This window comes from Chaetodon auriga, chromosome 24 (genome assembly GCF_051107435.1).
Source record: "Chaetodon auriga isolate fChaAug3 chromosome 24, fChaAug3.hap1, whole genome shotgun sequence".
Classification (NCBI taxonomy): Eukaryota; Metazoa; Chordata; class Actinopteri; order Chaetodontiformes; family Chaetodontidae; genus Chaetodon; species Chaetodon auriga.
In genome coordinates, this window is record NC_135097.1 from 15,872,423 (window position 1) to 15,891,294 (window position 18,872).

Below are 18,872 nucleotides of genomic sequence, written 5' to 3' on the forward strand. Positions count from 1 at the left end.
TGGTGTTTTGAATGCACAGATCATACCCAGAGGACTGGTTATTAGTTTGCCCTACCCTTGCTGTGAAGTCGACTGCTGCCCCTCGATTCAGCAGGAGTGTGGCTACATTGACGTTGCCATAGTGGGCAGCGATATGCAGGGGGGTGAATCCACTCTGGAAGACAGACAGGAAAGAGACGGACACACAGAGAGGAGCAGAGAGGTCAGACATCAGCCTTTACTTCACGTCTCTGAACTTTCACTCATGTCTCTTGATCTTTAGTCTTCCCAGCATGCAGCAGTCACATCAAGCATCACAGGTGAACAAAAACTAAACTGAGAGCAAAGAAAAGTTACAGGGAACAAAAAAAAATTGTAAGTCAGAATATGTGGCTCCCAGACACACAACCCCAAAACACACTCAGACATGTCACTTCCATGCAGGTTATCACAGAACAAACGTAAAAAAGCATTAAAAAAAAAAAAACAATCTCGAAATGAAAAGGACAAAAACAACAGCAGAACAAATAGATGTACAGTACACACAGACTGTCATCAAGACTGACGGGAAAGATGAAGAACCAATATTAGCTACCCAAACGACACCAAATCATAGTACAAATCATAACGTGGCACATAACAAGGAGGGTACATTTGATTAACACCAAAGTGCACTATGCTAACTGTGCATCATAGAAGTATTAGAGTTAGCAATGAGAAATATATGAGAAAAGTTAGAGATTGCAGAGCAGTTTGGAGTAGTTGTGAAATTCTTGCCTTACCTTGCCATTCTGTAAGTGTGGTCCGATTTAATGTGAAAAAGTTGTTTACAAAAGTGTGAAGAATACAGTGACTAACGTGATGGTTTAAAAACTTTACACATTCAAAACCTTAGAATGGTGCAAATTAAGGTAGCGTGGATGCAACATGCTATACCAAGTCTCTGGCCAAGCAGGTCAAATATGTTTAAAACCTTCTAAGCTTGCCATGCCATTATTGATTTGCATTGTTTGCTTAAGAGTAAAAGTTATATGGCAGTAATTTATAATCTTTTATAGAAAAACATGCTTTTGAAATACTTAATCAGGAAGCTGTTAAGTATAGACGACAAGAACTACCAATATTACAATAAATTCAATTAATCAATTCTAATTTTCCATTTGTGTGCGCATTAAAAAAAAAAAAAATAAAATAAAATCACATTTTAAAATGCAGAATTAGAGCCAAAACGAAATGTAAAATGCAAATTCTATTTACAAATAATTTTCCGTTTACTCCATGTCAGACAATGAATTGAATCTAAATTTGAAAGATTTCATTTTGGCAGTATTAATGCATTTTCAAACAGAAAAACAAAAATCTGATTTTGTCATTTTAATTTCAGTTTGGTCACATATGATGGGCACACTGATGGAAAATTTCATTTCATTTTGAGAAAATCATTTCTTTTTTTATTTTGGCAGTTCCAGACTTCCATACTTGTATGCATTATATTGTTATATTTGCAATTATTTAACCAGTACTATTTTAAACTACTGTGAGTAGTTCATAGTGCATTTCTAGAAATCATGCAACACAACAAAGACAATTACAAACCAGACTAGTGGACAATATACATTCATAGCTGTTACTAAAATACATAAGCACAGTCTTCATCAAATCCAAACCTTGCAGGAGGGAAATGAAATCATTTAAAATAAATCATTAATCCGTACATCTCAATAATGATGTTGTTTAGAGATGTTCCTAAGGGTCACTATGACAAAAAACAAAAGAGGCCTTCTGAGCCGGTGACAAAATTATTCTAAACTGGAAAAAAAAAAAAGAATGAAATGCATACAAACAGAGAATGAGTAAACAGTATCTAAAGCCAAAAACGAAAGATAAGCAGACTATGTGCGGTGCTTGAGCACAGGACACACGGCAGCAGCCTGGCCATTCGTGTCAGCCGTGCATGTTGACTTCTTAATATACCAAACCAACAGAAACTGTGGGGAAATGAACCAAATGTTTCTTTATTTACACCATGCAGTGCTGTGGAAATGAAAACCAAAAATGGTGGAAGGAAAGAAAAGGGATGGGACTGTACAGTGAATCTGTGGAGATTTAACGGAGCGTGTGTATACCTCAGTAGTCCTATTGACCATCATCTGAAGCGGGAGGAATGAGGGAGGGAAAGATCACTTCAGTTAGCTTGATTTCACACATTACTGCACTGTGGTCCAATGCACAGTGGCTCAGAGGCAGCTCAGATATTAGACTGGCGAGTGACGTGGCTGGGGTGGGTCACTTCCCTTCAAGGTGGAGCTGATGTCGAGTTCACGCAGAGGTGATATGTTATATATCAAAGCCTAAGGTCTTGTGGAGATTCAACTAATGTTTGTTTTCATCAGGATCCATCTATCATTTATTTATGGGTGCAATTGATTGATATAGAATTTTTAAAGAACAATAAAAATGCTTATTGGAACTCATCAGACCTGAAGCTGGAAGCAACATCAAATCAGTTTGGCTAACCTTTGGGTCTGTTTACAACCTGTCTGACTGTTTCTTCTTGTCCTTCTGACCCCTCCGAGTTATTTATTTTTTTTTATAAGAATCTTGTTTTAGTGAACAGACATGGAAGCAGACTGTTTTCCCAAAGTATCTGATTAGAACTGTATCCTGTGTGTGACAGCAATATGTGTTTTATCTGTAAATGTGTCTGAGTGTGACTGTACATGTTGCCGTTTATAGCTGTTTTCTCCTCTGGACCTTTCATATGACTCATACAGAATTGAGGAAGCCTGCATCACAACAGCTGAACCACAAATGGCAATATACTAAATGCATGCGTATATGGCACGTATGCAGCTGTCACTGTGTTCTGTTACATAACAACATAACTGGTGCCTCGTTGAAATATACTGTAGCTACTATAGAAGCAATATCTAACATTCATGAAGCCTGATAAAAAGGCAAGAAGTGGAGTAAGTCATCGTCACTCGAGCCACGTCACTTAAAATGATCTGGTATCAGAGGAAAATATTGTGTTCCTACATCAGCAGGTAACTGAATTCCCACTAATACCGGATTGACACTTAAACCCCGCTCCCCTGTCGATGGTCGAAACGCAATCTTAAGCACAACCTCCACCCCCCATTGTTTGCATGCAGCCTTGAATATCACCACCATACAACCTGCAGACAGTGGCACACTCCATGCAGTGGACAGTGCTACACTTAGACACCGGTGCAGCGAGGTGGGAGGGGGTGATGGGGGAAGTAGTGTGAGAGAGGTAGCATTTAAAGAGAGAAAGGAAAAAGAGGGAGAGACCCAGTTAGTGGCAGGACCAGGAGTGACATGGCAGGCACAGAGACACTGGATGAAAGAGAGGAAGAGAGAAACAGACAGATGCATAGACCGATGGAAACACAAACACACTATACACAGGTCTACAGCTTCATGGGAAAAGTACATCAAGACAAATTAGTGCTCTTTTGTCCCACACCAAATCATACATGTACATACATATATATTTTTTTTTTTGAGGGAACCTTTTTAAACCTGCTGTGATTGGTATCTGGATATTTTATCTAGATAAGGAAAAACTTAAAGGGTAAAATAAGAGTGAATTTTCTGACGTTGTTGCCTTCCAAAACAAGCCATACACAACCCAACTCAACACTCATATGAGCTTTTTCCAATGTGCCACCTGTATGGTCACTGTCTGGTTACATATAGGGCGACTGACAAATGATGTCAACTCTAAAGGTTTATAAATCACTTAGCTAATTCAAAGTGGTTCATCCACTTCAGTTCAAAGATTCATTGTCACTCTTTTGTTTGTTGTGATACTGTTTGGATCGTATTTCATAATGTGAGGTTTGGTGCTGCTTCTGACTGTCTGTAGTTCAGTAGTAAGTCCAGTCTGTTGCTGGTTCAGAGCTGCACTGCTATAGGCTGCTGATTAACCAGTAACATGATTCAGTACAGTCAGTTCAGTTGGGTCTCTGTAGATAAAAGAGCTTGGCCTGTACCAGCTCTATAGGGAAAGTGTCCTGAGACAACTTTTGTTGTGATTTGGCACTATAGAAATAAAATTGAATTGAACTGAATTGAATTGAATTGAATTGAATTGAATTGAATTGAACTCGAGGATTCAGTGTTCACTGAACACCTCTCGACTGTTAAGAGACTGCATGAAAACTGCTTAAGTCAAAGTCCCAGGCTTTGTTGAACCAACCCTCCAACTCAGGGTCCTGCCTGAGAGATTTTGCAGTACTACAGCAACATCCAGCTACATCTGGCCTTATTCTTGATGGACAACCACAAGATGATGCTCGATAGGACAAACCCAGGTCAAGTATTTGGCCAAAAGACCAATGCACTTTGCTGATGATAGTAGTCTCTTTTTCTTACAGTTGCCACCTGATCCTGTGACGCTGCCACTGACTATTTCAGGCCTTCCACCCATCTTCAGCCTGGGTAGGTCTGAATATAACTTGCGACACACTTAAAATGGTGTAAAGACAATGTTGGGTAATGCTGTACTGATCTAGCTTCAACTTGTCAAAACAACGATGACGGTCGCACGTCAAGAGTGTCAAATGATGACAGGCGTAAATTCCTTTGATTCACATTGGGACCCACAGGATTTGCAATCTGATGTCTTGTGCTATTGTCATCTATTGGAACAGTAACATGACACCACAGGTAGAAACCTTAACATTTCAGATAAAAATATTTGTCACAGGTAGAAACTTTAGCACCGAGGAAAGAAATATCCTCCTGGCATGAAGATATCTTGTCACTGTGGGCCAGATCAGAACAGCTTTTCTGTATATAGAAACATCACCAGTGTATAATTATCAGAACCATAGGTAAACCTGTTATCCCACAATGTTAAGACCCTGGGTATTTAGCAATGCCTTTACTATGTGCTGAGAGATCATCTCTGTAAGCAGAAACCTCATCAGTGAGCATACTAACACCATTACCACAGGCAGTAATGTCATTACTACAACTACAGCTCAGGCCACATGTAAGAAGGCACACAAGTGGACTGTAACATCACCTTCCATGGCATTGTTTATTGTTTTCCACCTACTCTCCCACTTTGCATAATGAGCAAGAAAAATGAGACCCGGTGATTACGAAGATAGGATATAATGAGAACAGCGCTGTCAGATTGTTGATTATCAGGATAACTTATCCAGATACAGATCACATTTTAATAGCAGATGTAAACAAGGTCTTTACATCTACAGACTCTTACAGGTCCCATGGGTGAACCTCAGAGTTGAAATGCTAAAATCACTGACATTTAAAAGAAAGCTAGACTGGTTTTCACCACTTGACCGTCAGTATTCTGTACCTCAAATAGCACCAGACCCTACTTAGCCAAATCCACTGCAGCTCATATAATTCATAGACTTCGGAAAAGTCCTCATAACCAGACTGGACACGTTGGCACAAACATGTACTGTAGCACCACATTAAGTTGACACACACGCATGCCAACCCTTCAGAGTCAAACAGTGGGCGTACCTTCGACTGGACATCAGCGTTGTGGTCATTTTGGAGGAGCAGGGCGGCTGACTTGGTGTCGTCCTTGCGGGCAGCAATGTGCAAGGCAGGCAGGCGGACCTTGCCTTTAGTGTCATTCTCCAGCAAGATGGAGACCACCTGGTTGTGGCCCTGTTGGAGGGCGATGGCCAGAGGGGTGAAGCCATCCTGGATGAGGGAAGACAGGGATGAGAAGGTAGAAGGAACACAAGGCAAAGAGGATTAGTCACATCTCTTCCTCAAGTTTTCAGCAAAGTTTTCAATCATCCAGTGAAATATCTTAAAATGTACAAGGGGGAATTCCAGAAAATTAGCCCATTTTTTAGCCATGCCAGGAGCAGGGCTCTGGGGTCGGTCCTTTGGTCCAGCCATTTTGTATGTCTTGACAAATACCGGAGAGATTGCCATAAATCCTTGTACAGACATCATGTTTCCCAGGCGATGTGTCCTCGTTACTTTGGTGTTGACATTTTTCGTACAAAATGGAATGTCTCAACATCTCCTGGATGGATTGCCTTGAGATTTGGTACAGATATTCTCGTTCCCCTAATGGTGAATTGCAGTCACTTTGGTGAGCGCCGGCATTTTTATTTAGCACCATCATCAGGTCAAATTTCTAAGTTTTACATGAGCTGCAAAATAATGGCACTTTCATCAGTCTCATATCTGCTCTGTGCTCAGTGCTTATGAATTAATTATTTGCCAGTTACATAGTCCAATGTAGTCATCTGAAATACACACACACACACACACACACACACACACACACACACTCCTCTCACCTCTGTCGCAGTGCTCTGGTTGCCTCCATTCTCAAGCAGGTATCGCACCACATCCAGGTGATTCTCCTGGGCGGCCATGTACAGAGGAGTGAATCCATTCTACAGCACACAGGCAAATACGAGAGGTCACCAATAAACTGTATCTACGCAACCGCCCAAAATGAAATCATGGCTCTCTCACATGATGTTAGTGATGAGTAATACAAGATGTTGTCAGACTTTTAAAAGGATGCACGATTAAACAACTTCAGCAGCAGAGTGCAGAGGCTCACCTGAGACTGCGCGTTGATGTCAGCGCCTCGCTTGACCAGGATCTTCACGACATCAGCCTGACCAGCTAGAGAGGATATGTGAAGCGCTGTGTTTCCTTTCTGGATTAACAGAAAACATGAAAGGATAATGAGGAGAAGCCTTTCTTTCTAAAAATTATGATAACACACACACAAGGTGCCGCAGTTCATATTAGTATTTTCTCATTAAAAGAGGGCAGCTGTGAATTTCAGCTGTGAATCAATGCTCTGCAGTAACGTACAGCTGAGTATTGATTAGCCCCAGTCTTAATGTTCTGTCTTAGCAAAAGCTAATCAATCTATTACCAATACATAGTTAAGGGTGAGAGTAAAATCTCGTATAAGTCTGTCAGATAATTAAATTCCACATAGTCTGATGCCTCTCTGATCATCCGTATATATCCTGACACTGTGTTTGCTACAGGGAAAAAGTTTGTCTCTTATACCTCTGGGTGCAATACAGACACCTCACCTTACTCATGTATGCACTCAAATACTCGCAAATAGCCCAAGCCACACAACACTATTTCAACCCATCAGCAACAGGCGGCGTTTGTGCTCATGCACTAGACAAGTTAAAAACATCGTGTGTTAACAATGATGAGGCTTTCCAACAATGACGAGACCTCCAAGAGGTGAAATGCATGAAGATGGATGCAGAGGTTGCTGTGTTTATGCTTGATAGGCGGTTAACATTAGTGTTGCTATGTTTTACAGACATGATGTTTGTTCATGATTTATGTATCAAGTAACATTAAAGTGCTTGGCTGCAGACATTCAGCTTACTCTCTAGTTTGCCAAAATGTGCTGTTGTTGTGATGTTAGCTATAGTAGCTGTGAGCATGGCTGTCTGCAGCTGGTGTGCTGGCCGTCCGCTGTCCATGAATTTGTGGGGCGTAGCTGCTGAGGGAACACTGAAGGGATGGTTGTATTTGTTCGAGTGTTGAGTTTAAATGCAGGAATAAGACTGTTAGCTAGTAGACATGGTTGTTCAAAGTGCAGTGTTACTGTATATCTATTAGAAAGCAAGCCTTTGTGTCAGTAAAGCTATATCACACTTGTAATGAGTGATGTCTTGAGCAGTTAAAATGAAACTCTATTGATTTTGAACAAGGCTTACTGTAGCTACATAGAATCTGTACTGATGTACTTGCTGAAGTTTGACGAGGAGAGTATATGGCATGTGAACATGCGGTCATGTGACTGTATTAAAATCCTAATAAAATGAAATACCAAAGCCTGATTGTCAACTGCAGAGTATTCAGCTTGTCGACATTGTTTCTCCCTTCATTTTTTCTGGTTTTTCCGTTAATTTGTCACAAATATGTCACTTTTTTGTGAGTGAATTACACAGAGTGCATGACATCTTTTATTTCTTTGACTGCTTTTTAAATATAATAATTGAAATTTATATTTCTGTTAATTATACCAGAAATTTGACACATTTTATGGAACATTGTGCCCGAGCTCTTCAGCTCTGCTGTTAAGCATCTGTTGTGCAGTATGTAGTTGCGTTTTGGAGTGACACCAACTAGAGTCACATCAACACTGCAAACATGCTAAGTAGGGAGCCGGGCCCTTCTCTGATTGCAGGAGGAGGAGCCTAACCATCAGAAATCCGTTTTTACTACTCCATTATCCCTATCACTTTCCTTTGATGCTCCACTCTCTCAGTTCCATTTCTACACAAACACACAACACTAATATTCACAGCAGAAAGTTGTTTTTCCTCAATGCTTGGAGCTAAAAACACAAAAAAACAAATGTCAGCTTGGAACTAATCCTTTAAAGGAGGTCAAGCTCCCCTCTTCCCATAAAATTATTTCCAAATATTCAATTCTGTATTTCACTTTTGAGCCTTTTCTGTTACTTTTCTCTTTATTTCTCTAGCACTCACTTTACATGTGTTGTGTGGCCAAAACAACTACTTAGAACAGCACTAACCTCGACTAACATCATCATCAATCACTGCGGATACGATCAAGAACTAAGTCCTTAAAATATAGATACAATGATTATACAAGCACCTACTCTGAGTGGTCTTGGAACACGCTAGCATAAGTAAATCAACAGTGATAGTTCATTCATTCATTCATTCATCTTCTTTACCCGCGCATCCCATTTCGGGGTTGCGGGGGGCTGGAGCCTATCCCAGCTAGCAATGGGCGAGAGGCGGGGTACACAGGGTACATACACACACACAGACAGACAACTCACACACTCACACTCACACCTACGGACAATTTAGAGACCAATTAACCTAACGAGCATGTTTTTGGTCTGTGGGAGGAAGCCGGAGTGCCCGGAGAGAACCCACGCATGCACGGGAAGAACATGCAAACTTCACACAGAAAGGCCCTGCCCGACCCAGGGTTCGAACCAGCAACCTTCTTGCTGTGAGGCACGCTGCGCCACCGTGCCGCCCACAGTGATAGTTAAAAGAGTGAAATCAGTTCATTTCCATGGAATCACCACAGTCAGGGCATCTGTTTTATGGGGACGATGTAATCTGTGTCAAGTTTAATGCAAATGAATGCAGCAAATTTACACTCCACTCTTGACCAAAAAACAAATAGCTTTGACAGTGCTGACCTATGAGAGAACAGAGCGCCGGAGAGTCCAAAACACAGGAAGCTATTTTAGTGTCAGCTGTGCTGCACCATCCACTTTGGTCTACACTTACTGCTTGAAAATAAACAACAAAATGAGCATGGTTTGCACAAACTTATGTAGTACAAGAAACATGTGTGTGAATCTTCTGTTCAGTACACAGCTTGCATACTGACAGCGAGCAGGGCAGATAGCTTAAACTGCTCTTGGCTGCATACTAAGTCACTCTCAATGTAAGAGACAGTAGTGAGTGATTACATAAGTGTAGCACAACTCTGATTTTTGCATACATCAAATGGGATGCATTGCACTGTGGGATTGTTAGCATAAAGTGGTGCACATGCCTGAGACACTACTTTTTTCATTCCATTATCGGAATATTTGAGGGCAAAACAGTGAACGCTGGACACTTTGGAAGTGATTTCATAATTTCAGGCACAGTCACCGTGGCTGACTGGCTTAAGCCTGTTCCTGGCTGTCTAGTGTGTTAGAAGTTGGCATGCCAGCTAAAGTAGCTGCCAACTAGCCCTGTAGTTATTATTGGCAATCTTAATAAACTTGTCTGATAGAATATATGATGAACTTTAACACTGAAATACTGAGTCATGTTTAGCACTACAGAATTCAATGCATGCATGGCAGCAGGACATTGAGAATGATATTACTATCCAGATGACAAATTAAGCAAAAAACCCAAAACAAAACAAGTGTCTAGTGAGCTGTCATTCCGCCATGAGCCTCTTTACAAATTTACTAAGTGACTAAGCTTCCAGCAGCATGTACTTTATCAGGACATGTGGGTGAACAGGGTTTGAAAGTGACGATATCACCATTACATGTTAAAGTGATATCTTCAAGTTGGAAAGCATCAGCAAGTCAAATAAAAATTAAGTACACTGTTCAAATCTATCACTTATAGACAGTTGTAGATTGTCGTATCGAGGTAGGAACCCTCTAGCAATTACAAAAATAGTTTCTGAACACACAAGAAATGATCGTGTACTGTGTGTACAGCTTCCCCACAATGAGTTTCCAGTTTCTCCTTCTCAGGAACTGATGCTGGAAAGTGGAAAGCTGATATATAGCCATTTGGACAAGAGGCGAAACGTCTTCTAGAACCACAAAACAAGTCCAGTTGCCTTTTGGAAGCACTTAGAAGTACCATGACCAGCAATGAATGACAATCTTCACAGACGTAAAGCTGATATAACCTACCTTTGTGGCTGAATCCACCGCTGCACCTCTATCCAGCAGCTCCTGGACCAGGTCCACATGGCCCTCCTTGGCTGCCAGGTGCAGTGCATTAAGACCATTCTGGAAAAAGACGAGGGAGGACAGGTCAGGCCCACCGTCCAACAATCCAACATCAACAAAGACAGAGGACAGATCCAAATGGAAAGAGAAGGGATTACCTCCTCCGGGTCCATAGCTAACTGAGCCCGTCTTTCTTTCTCTGTTCCAGTCTTTTGAACATGTGGACAGCAGTCCTTCACTCGTACATGTGGAGGGACTGACTGACATATCAGAGCTAGCTATCAAAGATGGGTTAGATGTTCTGCCATGTTATGCTGTTGTGGAGCAGAGCCAGTCCCGGGTATGAAGGTATAAATAGCTGTGAGAGTGTGTGTGTGTGTGTGTGTGTGTGTGTGTGTGTGTGTGTGTGTGTGTGTAGGTCAAACGAACGTCTTATTTGTCAGTCTACAATTTGTAAGGTGTTGTGTTGATCCATTCTTTTCAAATATTGTTGTCTTTGATATTGATTGGCGATGGCTGAGACACGTCATAAATATGTTGGATTGATTCTAAAACACTTCATGAACCTGAAGCACATTTCAAAAAAAACATACAGAAGCTTTTCATGTCATTGAAAATTTGGTGTGTTTCAAATGGCAATAATAATAACAAATGACTTCTCCTTAACTTGACATGCACAGTAGTTCACAGTAGTGGTGTTTAAAGTTTCAAGTTATAAATCAGTCATGACCTCTATTAATATCTGTATTGGACACTTGAGTGTCATGTGCTTCTTGGTTGGCAGGGAGGAGGTGGGCGGGCTTGCTCGGCTGAGATCTGACTCAAACAAAGTGAGAGATTGCCACACAAATGTTAAGTGATCAGAAGGCTCAGAAAATACATTAAAGCTGTATAATTATTATAATTTTTTGCTACTTGGGGCAGCTGAAAAAATCTGAAAACAAAATATTGGACCTATTATCACCTTATTAAGTTATTTTGGCAAACCTCACATCCTAGCATTGCTCGCTCTCTCTAGTTCTTGAGCCAATTAGCAAGCAGCAGCTAATAAATAAATTGAAGTGTTATGGTAAAGCTGGCAAACACTTGTCTATTTACTCATTCAGAACAGATGGAGCAACATTGTCTTTCATTATGAGACATGAGTGCATCTGATGAGTGCAAGCTAAATATTCAACTCTTCTTTCAGCTCTGTTTTGGTTCCTACCAACTCCAGAGGAAACATACTTGTCTCTTTAGCTGCTAATTGCTCCAGTTTCTTGTCTAGATAGTTGTTAACTTTGTCCGTCTGGTGTTTGGTTCCAGGTAGGTATTGCACAGTGGATTTTTTAAACCTTTAAACGTTTTTGGAGCTGCTAAAAACAAGGTTAAAGAGAAGGCGGTAAAACAATGGGCTACAAGGGGCCCAGAGGGTCTGTAGAGTTGATAGGAACTTCACAGATGGGTGATAGTTTTCTGTGGGGTTGTCACGATGAGCAGCACCTTTCACCTTCCATTAACAACCTTCTGTTTTCTTTCACATCTTTAAGCAAAGGAATAGAGGTAAATAGGTTGAGCTGTTCCCCCAGTTCCCCCTCTCCTTTTCCAAGTGACCCAGCACTGATCCAATAACCCTTTCAGCAGCACAAGCATTAGGCTGCAGTATAAAAAGAGCCGCTGAGTCGATAAGTAATTTCCTCCGTGACTGTCAAACTGATGTTCATCACGCAGCCCCCTAAGGCTGATGGTCCCACTGGAGTCCTTGGGCCCCTACAGAGGCTCCCTGTGGGATCCCAAAGAGAATGAATGCCCTAGAATCATCTGACTACGCTTCAGTTTTCATTGCCCTGAGACATTCCATAGCTGGCATCTGTTCAGTAGCAGAGCAGAGTATGTATTCCAGCTTAGTCCTGCTGTTTTTGGATCAGCTGACATATTCATGCACCTGACTGCCTCCTAATGGCTTCATATCACCCAGCACTTAGCCAGTGTGTTTTACACCCAATGCCAACACTTCCAAGGTGGAAAGTAAAGGTGTGAAGATCTGAGTGATGCATGGGCATGTGCCTGTCTGACCCTAACCCCAACCCAAGCAGTACCCACAGCTTTTAGTTACACATCAACACATTGGACTAAAAATGGGGATGGCATCTTCCCACATAGCTAGCTAGCAACCTTTGAATGAAAAACAGTGGCAGCGAAAGGGCCACAAAAACTCTGGCCGTCACCTGTGATTTGAAAAGGTAAAAGTCACATTCTGGTAACTTAATCAAAAGCACTTCTCAGTGTCGGTTAAGCACAGAATAAGCGTCCAGCAGTCTGTTTGAAGCAGCACCTGTCACTTTTATCCCCTGAAAGAGCAGACAGCTATTTTTCAGCTATGAAGCTATGAGGCTGCAGAGATGAATGAGTTCCTGAGTCTTTTGACCCAAAGGACGTCAACAGACAGAGGAAGTTGGATGACAAAAGTTACAATTTCAACTCCATATTCCCATGTGGTCAGGAGGGACTTTAATCACCCTCACATATAATATCTATACGTATATCCAACATTTCAAATGTACTGCATTTGACTCACAATTTCTAAATAATGTACACAAAATCATAATGTGTTTTATGTTTTTCTTTCTTTTAAATGGAGCATAAGCGGCTGCAACTTATAAACAAACAACCTCCAGTGCTGCCATAACTGTCAGGGGCCTTATTCATCTTTGAAGACCCCCTCCCCCATGAACTGCATTCCCCTCCAAGAAACCACTAACCCCTTTATCAAGTACCATGTCCTGTCCACCCACTCTTCCATTCATAATATCTGTTACCTCATTCTGTCAGCCCACATGAACACAATCACTTAGGAGACAATTCCCAATTATCTGTTAGATCTATTACACCAGCAATTTTAAAGCAATGCAAATGGGATGTAGTGAAAACCTCATTTAGCAGTGCTGCCGTCGTCTCAGGGGAGTGAGGTGGTTCATTAGAGTAAATACTACCTCATTAGTACAGTATGATATTGAGCTATAAAACAATAAAACACAGATGCCCATTTATCACTCAGGTCAAGTTCAAAGTCTCTTTCACAACACTTTTCATGGAAATGGTAAGGATTATCAAAAATTAGCCTGTTGCTAATAAATGTAATGTTATGTGATCTAAACTCTGTTCTCCCTAACTGACCTTTTCATTTCTGTCATTCCCTCCATGGAAAATTCACTAATATCAGGCCTCTTGGTTAGTTGGCTAAGCTATTGCACCATTACCTAGCATGCAATTGCTAAGAGCATACACAGTAAATCTTAATGTATTTAAGCTTTGCAGTTAAGATTTATGGTTTTAAAGCTGCATTAGATTTGTTTGGCCACTTGGGGCCAGAAAAAAAAACAAAAAAACATCTGTTGTATTATTGGTTTAAATAACACTGTAGCTAACATGTTGCCTGTGGCAAACGCCTATATAGACATATTCAGCGGCTAGTTGCTGACTGTGTCTGCTGTTTGGTGCAGGTATTGTACACAGTGGGTTTTCAGAGCTTTAAATTCATTTATTCAGAACTTTTTTTTTGCTGAAAACAGTTAACTGGTAATGGAAAAAAAAACATGATTAAGAGAGGAATTTGTGGGCCAGAAAATTAAAACAATGAGCTTAAAGACTATAAAACACTGAGAGATGAGGCAGTGAAAAATATTTGAGTGTTTAAGTTCATTATTGATTATGGCAATGGAACAAAACAAGCTTATATCGTGGTCCAATTACAAGCCTTTCCAAATCTTTCACCAGCAGCACATGGGCAGTGAATGGGAACTGAAGGTTGTCATCATGCGACCCAGTTGTGGAACTGTGGTGATGTGATCAAAATACAGAGGGTAAATGCTCCAGAAAAAGCTTTTTAGTGGGCTTCCAATTGATGGGTGAACCCATATGTAAATAAGACTATTCTTGCTATACCTCTGGTAACAGTCAAATCTCACAGCATTTCATTGGTTTTGTGCCTGTACTCCGCACAATGACAATACAGCTAACATAGATATTGTCACCCTCAAATCAGACATCAACGGGCAACAATCACAATAAAATCACGTCAGTTTTTTTTTTTTATGTACAACCCAACATCACAAATCCTTCTAAAGGGGCTTTACAATCTGTGCAGCATATGACACCCTCTATCCACAGGCACTGGAAATATTATTATGAGCAGTGAGACAGGAAAGTCCCCTGTCTATCAGAAAGCATTTACTACTCACTAGTCAGACGTGATAGGAACACTCCATCTCAGTAATGGAGTCATTTGGGTTCAATGGACACTGAATTATATAGCTGTAAGTTTTGACTGATGTTGTAGTGTGTGTGTGTGTGTGTGTGTGTGTGTGTGTGTGTGTGTGTGTGTGTGTGTGTGTGACAAAAACCTCAAGGTGTTGTCATGGTCAAACATCAACAACCTCTTTAATGACTTGTCTACCTTTTCTATGTACAGAGGCGGGTGTTTAGTGTTAAAAAAACCCAATTTTTCATATATCCACCACAAAACTGGTCACTAAGCATTTAAGTCCCCTCTAAATGGTGTACTATATATTGTAGCATTTTGAAAAATGTCAAAGCACAGTGTCTTTGTGCTTAGGTGGATGTTAGGTCCAGCAACAGGTTCAAGGTAAAAAGTAATGGATGTGTAGAAGATTTTTTTTGTCTTTTCCAAAGTCATCTACGAACCTTTGCAGATGGCAGAATTCAAGTCATAAGGACCCTTATCCTTGCCAACCCTCTCAAGTAGGCCAATGCAGGAAGCATACAGTTCAAATGTCAAAACCTGGTCAAGGATATAGTAGCAAGGTGATAGTATCTACTACTAGAAGGTTCAAACCAAACAAATGGATAATTATTGGCTGTCAAAGGCCCATTATCACACACAAATGGAATTTCCAATCCTTGTCCTCAGGTATCTTCATGCAAATGTTAAAAATTGATTACTCAATGCAAAATAGGGAATTAGCCAAATAGAAAAAAAGTAATTCAAAACCAAATATCTCAAAAAACTTCCTAAAAGGCGTTTATTTTCTGTTGAGATGCTACTTTGACATGTGACATTTACACATTTACGCAAAGTTTACATGACAGAAACACATACACAACACAAGAACAAGAGCCCAAAATATCTTCAAGGGCACAAGGCATCGGTGCCAACATCATTCCTACCACACAGCTGATAAAAAAAAAAGCCTCCACACACCACAAAGCCACCAGCGTATCATAGATTTCCACTCATGTGACTTTTGTTTACTGGGCTGGTCATTATGACTGTTGCCAGGACAAGACTGTTTACATCCTATCAGGTTTCATCGCCCCCCCCACCATGGCTGGGACACTAATGGGCTTAGAGGAGACTAGATAATGACTAGGCCTAAATAAAGAAACCTCTTCCTGATCAAACACAGTCCTCTTCCCTACAGGCATGTAGAGCCATTTTCACATGATAATAACACAAAATATGTGTGGTGGACAGCATGAGCACTTTAGCACTTAGAATAATACATTCTGTGGATTGTAGGCTAAACACGCAGCAAGAATCATTGAACTCGCTTCACAGTTAAGTTAAAAGCTGCATTATCAGGACCGTTTTTAATATCAAAATATGACTATGTGTAATGTGAAAGGTGTCTCTTGTATTTTCATCTCATTGTTTTGGTGTATCAGACTGCAAACTTTACTCTCGCTAACATCATTTCCAGAAGGAGGTGTTTCCAGTGAAAATCTCTTATAAACCCACTGTACACTACCTGCCCAGCACCGAGGAAGCTATACACAAAAGAATGGTCATTACGTCCCTGCTTCATCTCCTCCCTCTCAGTTTCACAGCACATTATGTTGATATTATGCTAGATTTATCACGGACCAGAGTTTCTTATGCGTAAGTGATTGAGGATACCATTAGACAAGTAAGTTATCTTAACTGTGAGAATACCCTAAATAAATTACCTCTGAGCCCATTAGCTAACATTATGTAATCTACAGTTCTTGATGTGTGTGTAGATGAGACAAATGGGATCAAAGCCCAGGTGTTCATTTTATCACAGCAGAGTCTGATTCACTCGTAATTATGATGCATTCTTTTCTGATGTTCGGAACAATGTAACTCATTATTTTCAAGGAACATTTCACCCGCAATTTTTTGTTTAATTCACCATGGTGAGCATTTTAATTTGACTCGCCATGAGGCCTGTAAAGTATGCCGATAATCACTTTTTGATACTACACTTTGGAGACATCCCGTCCTTCCTTTTAGTTTCCTTGCTCAGCACCGAACAGACAGACGGCGTTAGTGACTAGTTGGTGAACATAGTAGAAGATTTAGCAACTAAATATAACCAGATGTTTTTCTCAGGAACTGGTGGAGACCAAACCAGAGCATGCACTAGATGAAATGCAGCCATCATTAACAATATTATTTACACAAGCATTTGTCCTGAATGGATATGTCAAAATCCGTGCCATGACAAAGGTCAACCGAGTAGACTCAACATGCTAATTCTAGAGTTTGATCAAAGTGTTATTTCTTATTGCAATGAAATTTCGTTGGCAATTGTTACTGTTTTACGCTTCCTCTACAATGTTTTCACACACTTCCAACAAAATACACCATTTTTGTCAGTGCCAGTGAGTGTGTGACTGTGAATGGGTGTTATGAAAGATGTTACGTTCTCCGTCTCCTACCTGATTGCAGGTGCTGATGTCCACTCCCCCTTTCAGATATTCCAAAACTTTGTCGATGTTCCCTGCCCTCGCCGCTCGCAGGAAACTGGTGTTACTGTCCGACTGGAAGAGACACAGAAGAAATGCATTTTCAGAATTAATCCACATGAAGTCCAATCAGCGTTTATGTATTTTGTCATTGGCTGTCAAACAGAATGTTAACGAAGAAATTCAGCCATTCTTTCTCAAAGCAATCCCTGTTTAATAGCTTTTCAATATTAATGAGTCATTTTGGTACCATGGTAAAAATCCATTAACCTTACATAGAATGAAACACTTTGACCTAATGCTGGGCATGATGTCACTTCCTTTCAAGCCACATCTCATTTGAAACATGTGCAGAAGCACCAGCAACTAGACTTCAACAGGAACAAGCTTTGCAAAAAAAAAAAAAATCTGCACACACAACCTGAACCTTTTTCCCACAAATCAGTGCAGTTCACGAAATAATACCGTCACACTTCATACCTTGTTACAACCTAGTCCCACATAAATATTAATGCAACCACTTGGTAATATGTATGAGCAGAAAAGGATTAAAAAGGTGAAGAATAAAGCACCTCTTTCATCACCACTGCAATACAGCTAAAAGCATCTTTTTAAATTTAGCTTGTGAAAATGGCTGATAGACCCTCAGACCTGCACTCACTGAGCTAAGACACACTGATTTTGCTGGCATGCAGTGATTGATTGGAACATTCTTGTACTGATGAACTGCTTGATTTTAATGGTTTTCAGTGCAGATGGTAAAATGTACTGTGGACTGTCTGTTATATGGAAACTAGAATTACCATGCGGTTGTATGCCTCCGCCACTCAGTCAATTCATCAACTGAGCTCACAGTGACCTTGACATTTCACCACTAAAATCTAATCAGTTCATCTTTAAGTCCAAGTAAATGTCACCTTCACAAGAATGGATGGACATACAGACATAGGATGGAATCAACGTGTTCGAGTTTTCTATTAAGGAATTGAGCAGAATCTCACGATAAATCAACAAAAATTGTTCAACCATGATTCTTTTCCTTTGTGCACAATAATGTGCATGTCTGTGGTTTGGGAAGGACGTGTCCCCTGACTGCCTTCGGATGCTGCAGTTGGAAAGAGACCAACACTGTAAGGAGGCAGAATGATTCAGCATTTTCCTCTTGGTGCCTTCACTAAAGCTAAATCCTGGCTCACACACAGCTTGTTCAAAGCTCCCAGCTCGCTGCGCCTCCTGTGGAAAAACACTGTGTGATGCATACTTTTACCGCATTCAAACTGTGTTACTCCGTCTACAGGGAGGTCAAAGGTCAGATGCAAAAATAATGTAGTACCACACTGGAGGGTGTTAGAGACTTGCTCATGGACACTTCAACAGATGTTCTGTTTCTTTTCTAGCTGAGGAACGGTCTCTCATTAGCTGTCAAGGTCATAATTTGCCTGAAATTTTCATTTGTAAGCTTTCTAATTGGGAGTTTGGTTTGTCCTTTCCTTCATCATAGTCTGTCCCAATCTCAGTCACCTCCAGCATCACCCTTCTTATATTTCCTCATACACAATGCACACATCAGGGGAAAGAATGCAGCACCGATGATGTATAAAACGAGCAGCGACACTGCAGCACTGATGTCTACTTCACACACATACAAACAGTCTTGGTCTGCTGTTTCTGGCTGACCTGCAGTCAGTTGCTGTGTGGTTGC

General features: G+C 40.7%; 1 protein-coding gene across 20 annotated transcripts in view; it reads right to left on the bottom strand.

Annotated features, from left to right (window-relative positions):
* ank2b (ankyrin 2b, neuronal) overlaps nucleotides 1-18,872 on the bottom strand; it is a 177,692-nt gene that overhangs the window by 54,173 nt on the left and 104,647 nt on the right. For 18 of the 20 annotated variants that reach the window (XM_076724291.1, XM_076724289.1, XM_076724290.1 and 15 more), the window contains exons 2-8: nucleotides 17,144-17,245; nucleotides 10,424-10,522; nucleotides 6,581-6,679; nucleotides 6,309-6,407; nucleotides 5,509-5,694; nucleotides 2,106-2,129; nucleotides 56-154 (exon numbers count right to left, since the gene is read on the bottom strand). In XM_076724291.1, the coding sequence (XP_076580406.1) occupies nucleotides 56-154; nucleotides 2,106-2,129; nucleotides 5,509-5,694; nucleotides 6,309-6,407; nucleotides 6,581-6,679; nucleotides 10,424-10,522; nucleotides 17,144-17,245 (708 nt within the window). The remainder of the gene's footprint in view (nucleotides 1-55; nucleotides 155-2,105; nucleotides 2,130-5,508; nucleotides 5,695-6,308; nucleotides 6,408-6,580; nucleotides 6,680-10,423; nucleotides 10,523-17,143; nucleotides 17,246-18,872) is intronic. The other 2 variants (XM_076724285.1, XM_076724277.1) reach the window with 1 other exon arrangement.